At 37.2% G+C, this 8,993-nt stretch overlaps 1 protein-coding gene across 3 annotated transcripts in view; it reads right to left on the bottom strand.

The window, feature by feature from the left end:
• Positions 1 to 8,993, bottom strand: part of LOC107724344 (tRNA dimethylallyltransferase, mitochondrial-like) — a 43,566-nt gene that overhangs the window by 7,430 nt on the left and 27,143 nt on the right. For 2 of the 3 annotated variants that reach the window (XM_016533234.1, XM_016533236.1), the window contains exons 9-10: positions 7,526 to 7,643; positions 7,332 to 7,440 (exon numbers count right to left, since the gene is read on the bottom strand). In XM_016533234.1, coding sequence (XP_016388720.1) covers positions 7,332 to 7,440; positions 7,526 to 7,643 — 227 coding nt within the window. Of the gene's footprint in view, positions 1 to 7,327; positions 7,441 to 7,525; positions 7,644 to 8,993 lie in introns of all 3 variants that reach the window. The other variant, XM_016533235.1, reaches the window with a different exon arrangement.

Genomic DNA, 8,993 nt, shown 5'->3' with positions numbered 1-8,993 from the left:
TGTTATAGGCTATATGACATTATAGTCAGATATGACTGCGCTAATGCAACACACATCGCAGTGGACGAGTAGCTGAGTATCTCTTCAGCAAGCCGACGCGCAAACTGCCGCGAATGAAACAAAGTAATACGCAGACGGTCAACACACAATCATCTTCATTAAAAGTAGTAAAACAAATTTATCTTTCCAGTGCTGATGCCGCGCGCTCTCCTATTGAGGTCTTTGATCTTGAAATGAGCTGATAATTAATAAAATGCAGCGCTTATCTTTTGATTTCGTTGACGTGAACTTCTTTAAATTTAAATATAGCGCGAGAATTGAAGATCGGATTTATATCCGTTTTGCGACACACATTTATGTGGCCAAGTGTAAATGGAAACGTTTTAACCAATCAGATAGATATCTGATCAGCGAAAATGCATGAAATGACCAGGTGTAAACAGGCCCTTTGATGTGGCAAGACAGATCGTTGTATAAACACCTCGGGTAAATCGGCACTGCAAAGAGCGAGTGAGCGCGATCATCCCTTCCTCTTTACTACTAGTTTTAATGCAAAATAAACATGAATGAACATCTCATGTCTCGTGTAATTGCTCAATCAGTGTTTCAACCACGGAAAGACGTCAAAACAAAAATGTCACATAGCATTTCATTTATCTCAGGCAAGTCATCAGTGTCCGCAACTCGTTAGTTCGCAAGAGAAATGAAGTCTAGAGAAGAGCATTTCACGAAATATTAGACTATATACCCTATTATTATTATTATACTATATTAAATTTTACTTTACCTGTTAGTGATGTCTTATTTAAAGTATGTTTACATAAATTTATTACGAAACAAGTTATGACAGCCACTGTGTAAATGAATATATTTCAACTACAAATAGTAATTTTATTATTTAGAAGTTAAAATCTGTATTACGTGCAATTCACACGTCTGCATACAGTTATTTAAGTTGAGTGTTGATTACTATATTTAAAAATAAATTGTAATTGAATTTAAGTTTGGGCTCTGTTGTTAATTGTAACCTAATAGTAATGTAAAAGGGCTCCCTTATAGTTTAGAGCACAAGCTGAGGTAGATTTTTATCCCTAAGTAAATTTTTATTACAGTTGAATTTATTTTTTATAAAGAGCAATTTGTTCAGTAAACCACGGTTTAATTAAAAAAAACAATTTTATGTTTAGTTTTTTCCCTCTGCTGTACCGAAACTGTAAGAAAACAGTGATGTCAAAACCTAGGTACGTACCGTCATGTTTGTGTATCGTTACACCCCTAGATTTTATACATATACTAGGATATGCGAACAGTGGTTGTGACAGAAATTTCATCATTAGCATAATACACTCACAGCCTGGTTTTTCTAACGGCCAACCAAGGTATTAATTTTCCACATTGCGCTTGGAACAGATATTGACCAAATCATACCAGAAAACAGCACATGTTCACAGACTAATTTAAAAAGAATTTTGGATAGAAATCAAATCATTCAGATGTAATACCATGGTATTCTCGCATAAAGAAATTAATCCAATAAAAGCTATACACACACCTGTCATTAATACCTACTGAATTATAGTAGAGATTGACAGACACAAACATTCTTGACAATGCCCACGCCTCTGAATGCAAACAGACACGGTTCACTGTCAGGCCACAGTACAGCAGGTTAAAAGGCATGTTATCAGCGTTCCGGTTTATGCAATGCAATATATACACCTTAACTGACTCTAATTCTCCACAGTGAGGGGAGCCGGCGAGCTTGAAGCACAGTCTGCTGCATGGCTATTACTAACTCCATCACAAAGCTGACCTCTGGTAAGGACTGGGTGTACAGACTGTTCCACTGCACTCCAGAACAACATGATTCATTCTCTACGCTATCATTACTGCAATAGAGAAAATGAGAGACAGAGACAGGTAACGGAGGGAGAACGAGAAAAGCTGAGAGGGAAGAGAGAATATGAAGACGTGACCTCCCCATTTAAGCTGATATTCAGGTAATGGAGGAGAAAGGTAAGAGGAGAGGAGGGGGAATATCAGAGAAAGTGAAGGAGAGAGGGAGATAAGACAATGAAAGGAAACCGAATCATGCATGTCGGTTGGGTTTCGGAGGTTACCGGACATTGATAGGGGGCCAGTGAAGGGAATGGGGACCCTCATTCACGCCACACAGATACACATCCTGATAATTCCCTCAACAACGCACAAACACATATAGGCTGAATCCCAATTCTCACACTTGCACCAAGTACAAATACATACTCATTCAAAAGTTCGAGGTCAGTAAGGTTTGCTTTCTTTTTTTTTTTTTTTATAAATTTGTATTTTTATTCAGCGAGGATGCATTAAATTGACCAAAAGCGACAGTAAATACATTTATAATGTTACAAATGATTTTTATTTTAAATAAATGCTTCTGAACTTTAAATGCATCAAAGAATCCTGGGTAAAAATGTTTTTTAAACATTGAAAATAATAAGGAGTGTTTCTTGAGCAGCAAGTCAGCACATTAGAATGATTTCATAAGGATCATGTGACCCTGAAGACTGGAGTAATGATGCTGAAAATTCAAGCTTTGACATTACAGGAAATAATTACATTTTAAAATATATATTTTAAAAAGTTATTTTTAAATTGTAGTTATTTTTTTTACTGTATTTTTGATCAAAAAAATGCAGCCTTGGTGTACAGACTGTTCCACTGCACTCCAGAACAACATGATTCATTCTCTACGCTATCATTACTGCAATAGAGAAAATGAGAGACAGAGACAGGTAACGGAGGGAGAACGAGAAAAGCTGAGAGGGAAGAGAGAATATGAAGACGTGACCTCCCCATTTAAGCTGATATTCAGGTAATGGAGGAGAAAGGTAAGAGGAGAGGAGGGGGAATATCAGAGAAAGTGAAGGAGAGAGGGAGATAAGACAATGAAAGGAAACCGAATCATGCATGTCGGTTGGGTTTCGGAGGTTACCGGACATTGATAGGGGGCCAGTGAAGGGAATGGGGACCCTCATTCACGCCACACAGATACACATCCTGATAATTCCCTCAACAACGCACAAACACATATAGGCTGAATCCCAATTCTCACACTTGCACCAAGTACAAATACATACTCATTCAAAAGTTCGAGGTCAGTAAGGTTTGCTTTCTTTTTTTTTTTTTTTATAAATTTGTATTTTTATTCAGCGAGGATGCATTAAATTGACCAAAAGCGACAGTAAATACATTTATAATGTTACAAATGATTTTTATTTTAAATAAATGCTTCTGAACTTTAAATGCATCAAAGAATCCTGGGTAAAAATGTTTTTTAAACATTGAAAATAATAAGGAGTGTTTCTTGAGCAGCAAGTCAGCACATTAGAATGATTTCATAAGGATCATGTGACCCTGAAGACTGGAGTAATGATGCTGAAAATTCAAGCTTTGACATTACAGGAAATAATTACATTTTAAAATATATATTTTAAAAAGTTATTTTTAAATTGTAGTTATTTTTTTTACTGTATTTTTGATCAAATAAATGCAGCCTTGGTGAGCATAAGAGACTTTTCAAAAAACATCTTATCTTAAAAAAAAATAAAAATCTTAAAAGGGTTGGGTAAACCAAACTAATGTGGTAAATTATGTCCTCAAATATGAAGTACTGAAACATACTACAATGACATGCACATTGCGTACCAATATAGCACCAGAAAACCAATAATTTTGCGTATTGTAAGGGGTTGTGAAAAAAAAAAAGTTCCAAAAATCCTATCCAAATTGGTACACCATTGTACCACATGCAATGTGTTATCATCTGGGTCAAACTAACCCTCATCTAACAGATGTGACTTGGCTGATGTGGGCTTTTCATTGGTCTATATAGATACAGATATACTGAGATCAAAGTAGCTGTAAATATTCCTACAATGTAATAACAAATGAGATGCACAACAACCAAAATTACACGAAAATAAATATTTACATAATATTTGCAAGCAGGCATATATGCAGTAATCCAAAAAGGGGCTGATATTATATATTGTAAGTAATATGAATAATAAGTGATTTGGGATTGAGCCTTTGATTAAGCACACTTTCACAGTTCTTTTATAATCATGACTGAACATAACTGGATAATTAAGTAAACAAACTTGACCCAATTCTCCAGTTCTCAGCGTGGCTTAACTTGTGCTATTTAAGTATTACATCAGCTGGCTTTCTTTTATTCAAGGAATGAATCAGCAGTTGGAAGGGAGGGAAGGGGGAAGAAACAGAATCACTCTAACTGCAGTACTAAACTGGCTAATCATCCCAGTGTGAGGTAAACAAATGTTCTTGCATAACAAACAAACTGCATATTAAATAAAACAAAAGCAAGCTAAGCGTTCAACAAAGGGTGAAAGCATTGTAGGGAAGTTGTACTCACAATTGTATCTTTAAAAACAGATCACTCAAAATCTACTGTTTCATGTTGTTTTAAACCCATATGACTTAAAGTCCCCATGAAATCAAAATTAAAGTTTTTTGGGTGTTAGTATCAATATGTTAGTCTTAAGGTTATCTATAAGGCAGTGTGCTCCAAAACAGTGACAAAATTCGCATTTAGAAGATATAAGCATTCAAAGCTTGCAGTTCGTCACTTCCGCCAAAATGGCTCAACGATTTTTTTGACGTCACATCGTACTTCAGCTTCTCATCAAAATTTCTGTCCAATCAAATGCTCTCTAGAATCCGAAGCGCCCGCCCCCTACACTATAAAATAGACGCTGAAGCCGCGGCTGAAATCGGTCACTTGTCCACAGAATTAGTATTTTCTGTACAGTGAATGGCACGTAGTGCACTATATAGGGGACAGGGAACGATTCAAACAGTGTAAATATGCTTTCCATTGAGGAAAAAAAGAAGTCTGGTTTCGCGCTGCGTCACGCTAACCGCGGTGCGCACACACACTCTGCTCCGGTCCAGAGACACGATAGCACGAAGCGGATCACATGCGCGAGTCGGCGCAGACCACAAAATGTATCGGAGCTATTTGAATTCTACACAGAATGCTATATTTTATAACAATATGGATGAGATTGTGGCTGGCATACCCTGTCAAATGCGGCTTTACGGAACTCAACGGCTCTGAACGGCTCTAGCCCAAGCTGTGATATAAACGAACGCTATTGGCTATTTTAAAAAGGGGCGGGGGTGCTTGATATGTCCCGCCCTGTCTTCCTGTTTCAGTTAAAATGATGTCAACACAGAGTAACGCTGCGTGTTTCTAAGCATTTCAGGGGACCTTTAAGATAAATTTTGACTTTGGTAGTCACCTTAAAGGCAATTAAACTTCAGGCAATTACACGATAGTTTTAGACACAAAGTGATTGTAGCACAAACGTTGAATCAACCACATTTATGCTTCTTTTTGGCATTTTAATATCCTTGAAAAAAATGAAAACCTTATGAAAAGGTTGAAAGCCTTAGTTCTAATTTATCATCACTGCATGGAAATGAGCGACCAGCACTTTCTTCAAAATTTCTCCTGTTGCATTGCGCAGAAAAAAATCTAATGGGTTCGAAACAACAAAAGGATGGAGTAAATAATGCAAAATGTTCTTAAAAGCAGTGGCCAAACTACTAAAACAGTGTTAAGCCCTACCATTTCTTGAAATAAACATAGGGTCTTCAAAAACAACATGCTAGGTCAACAAATGCCAGCTGACTGCTTTTTGCCTTTGTTCTTTTTCCATTCACTTTCATCCTTGAGAACTCCCTGATCTAAATGAGTTGTTATCCGTCAAGAGGAAGCTCAGCTGACCCACTAAGACTTTCCCGCCAAGCCTTGGACTCTCGCGGAGCTAAAATAAAACTCACAATCACACACAAGAATGAGAGGCTGCCCATCACCCCTTATACCGGAATCACCGGCACCCGTCCCGCAAAGTTCAAATCAGTGACCCACATCAGTTTAAATGTGGGACAGCCACTTTCAGGCACTATGTAAACACTCTCCCTTCCAGCTATTGTATGCGTGATGTATATTTAGCCTGGACAGGGAGGCTAATGAGTGTTATGTAGGGAACTTGCTGAATTTCCACACTGGAGCACATACTTCGACGCGGAGCAGGGATCAAAAGAGAGGGAGAAAGAAAAATGAGGTAGCTTGTGGCTCTTAGCCAAGGATTACGAAGTTGTGAGCCGGTATGAGCAGGTATTGGTGGCTCATCGCCCAAGCAACCCTGATGACTTCATGCTAAAAGTTTTTCTGACTCATTTGATTAGAAAATAAACACAGATCTGTTCGGATAAGTCATTATAAAAATTATTTAAAAACTCTTTAATTACATTTACATAATGTATGCAGTGATAGACAGATCATTCTGTAAAAGTCAAGAAATAAAAACACCCCAACCAAAAAGCAAATGCAGTTGAGTCTTAAAATGTAAAGGATAAAGTCAAATTGATTCAGGCTTATGCTGTTACAAAAGAAGATATTTTGAAGAATGTTCATGCTGATCTTTTCCATGCAAGCTCTAATGGGACAAAAACCCTGTAAAGTAGCCAATAAGATTTATGTGTCAAGTCTTCTAATGCCATATTATATCATTTAGTCATTTTATGGAAATGAGCAGCGTGGACATTCTTCAAAATGTCTTTTGTGTTCCACGAAAGAATGAATGGTTTTGGAATGGCATGAGAGTGAATAAAATTGGTTGTTGGTTGTATAAAAAAGTTTTTGGTTGGACGTCATCACAGAAAAAGGCACTGGGAATCCTGAGGAAAGAACGTCCACATCTGCTTGAAGTCATAGTTATATTCTAACCCAATATGATCAGACAATTACATACATTAAAGTCTGGCATCAGATTTAATAATCAAAAAATAACCTTCCATTCTTGATCAGCAGAGAAAAATGTGATCCAGTAATCCAACATCAGCAGTGATGTATTTGGAGTTCAGTCAGAGTAGCCAAAAAGGTTAGCACAGCTCTCCGCAGTGTGGTTTAAAAGAGCAGTGGACGCGGTTAGATGTGGTTAAAAAGTGCACCGTTCAGACAAACAGCAGCGGGGAAGACATCTGTCCAGTGCAAGAATCCAAATCCAGACATTTGCCGTAACCCTTGGTCTGTGGCAGATGGGAAAAACCATCAAATCCGGGTGTCCAAACATCACAGACCCTGAAGTGCATTCTGCTACTCCACAGGGAGAGTTGCGGTATCGCTGCTGCCCACTGCAAACCAATCAATCTGAAAGTACCTTCATATATTGATCTAAAAAATACATTATGGGCACTTCATTTCTTTGGTCCATCTGTGAGCTCGACCCCAACAGAGCTATAGTACAGGTACCTGCCTGTCACTGACATTTTGATGTTCGGTAGGGTTTGGGTCCTGATCTGAGGCTTGCTCGACTTTTCTCCTCTTGCGGACCTGATAAAGATGGTTTTTGGACTTCTGGTGTGCTGGAGAACAGGATAGTTCAAATATTTAAGTCTGTCTTCTTAAGCCATTTGAAAATGCATTGGTTTGACCCGAGCAAAAACTCACCCATCCATTCCAAGTCGCCAATGATCACCTTATCGCACAGGTCACACATGTGGTGACTCCTCTTGTTGCGAGACTCCACCCCCTCTGCTCTGATTGGCTGTGCAGACGGCTGCTCTCCCTGAAATGGTTTTAAAAGAAGAGGCGCTATAAGAGGGGTTGGGGATAAGTTATTGACATGAAAAAAATCAATAGAAATTATGATGGTTGAATACTATTAAATACATAATAATAAAGCATGGTTATGTGTAAATGACTTGTTACTAGTGGTCCACCGATATATCTGCGTTGGCCGATAAGTTTTTCTGTTTGGCTGATGTGTTCGAGGCGGGACTTTTATTTTGACGGCGCTGAGAACGGCAGCGCATGAGCATGCAACGCTTACATTCTCCCTCTTGATTGTGTCACCGTTTAACAGTTCTGACTAATACGGATATAAGTCTAACAATCGGATAGAACTGTTAAACAAAGGAATTAAAAGCTATACAAAAAATATTATGATGTATGCTTTTATATTATTAGTAATATAAAGGCAAACATTATAATAATTTCTCATTTAGGAGTCAGCAAGCAGCAAATACGCATTTATTTCATTTAAACAAATCTTTGAACTGTCTAATGAACATTTAATTTCCCAAAACTTGCAGACTTAGTCAAATCCAGCTGTGAGATTGTCTGAAGTGTGCATGATCATGTGACAGTTGAACGTGGACAGGATTTAGTTGTCTTCTAATATGCTTATTTGACTTTTTTTTTATTCATTTTCAAATGATTTCAAATTTCTTAAATATTAATTAAAATAAAAATGTTTTACATATACACACACACACATGCATACATATATATATATATATATATATATACATACAGTGCACAGCATAAATGAGTACACCCCTTCTAAAACTTAGCAAATTCAGCAATTACTCTTTACTTAGAAGACATGTTAGGGTTCTTTGGAGATGTAATGTTCCAACAATCCTGCTTGATCAATTACCAAAGAATGCCAAAATTATTCCGCAAAATAAGATTTTCTTATCAAGGTGTTAAAATTTTGTGTTGCAAAAATGAGTACACCCTCCTTAAAGTTACTAAATAAAAAAAAAAAAAACGCACTGGCCCCGCCCCCAGACCTGTACATCATCTTACATTACAGTTGACTGTTCACAAATATAATGCAGGGCAACAACTCTTTAAATGCAGTTATGCCCTAAAATAAAAATAAAAAATCAAGATATTAGTGCAAAAATGCCCCTGTATGAGTTTTTGTCTCATATTTATATCATATGATAAGCAATATCTCATGAGCAGCGAGAGAAATATCACACGAATGCTGTTTTTGTCACGAAGGTCACACACACAGTGCGCAAATGTGATTTTATACAACAGTTCAGTAAATAAGTCATTATTGTGCTGTATTTTAAAAACAATATTGTGTGTTTTTGTTCAATTTTGCCAACGAAAATATTACCTC

This window comes from Sinocyclocheilus rhinocerous, unplaced genomic scaffold (assembly GCF_001515625.1).
Source record: "Sinocyclocheilus rhinocerous isolate Xijiao unplaced genomic scaffold, SAMN03320098_v1.1 scaffold574, whole genome shotgun sequence".
In the NCBI taxonomy this organism is placed as follows: domain Eukaryota; kingdom Metazoa; phylum Chordata; class Actinopteri; order Cypriniformes; family Cyprinidae; genus Sinocyclocheilus; species Sinocyclocheilus rhinocerous.
Note: the sequence above shows the minus strand (reverse complement) of the source record. Positions and strands in the feature narration are given on the sequence as shown.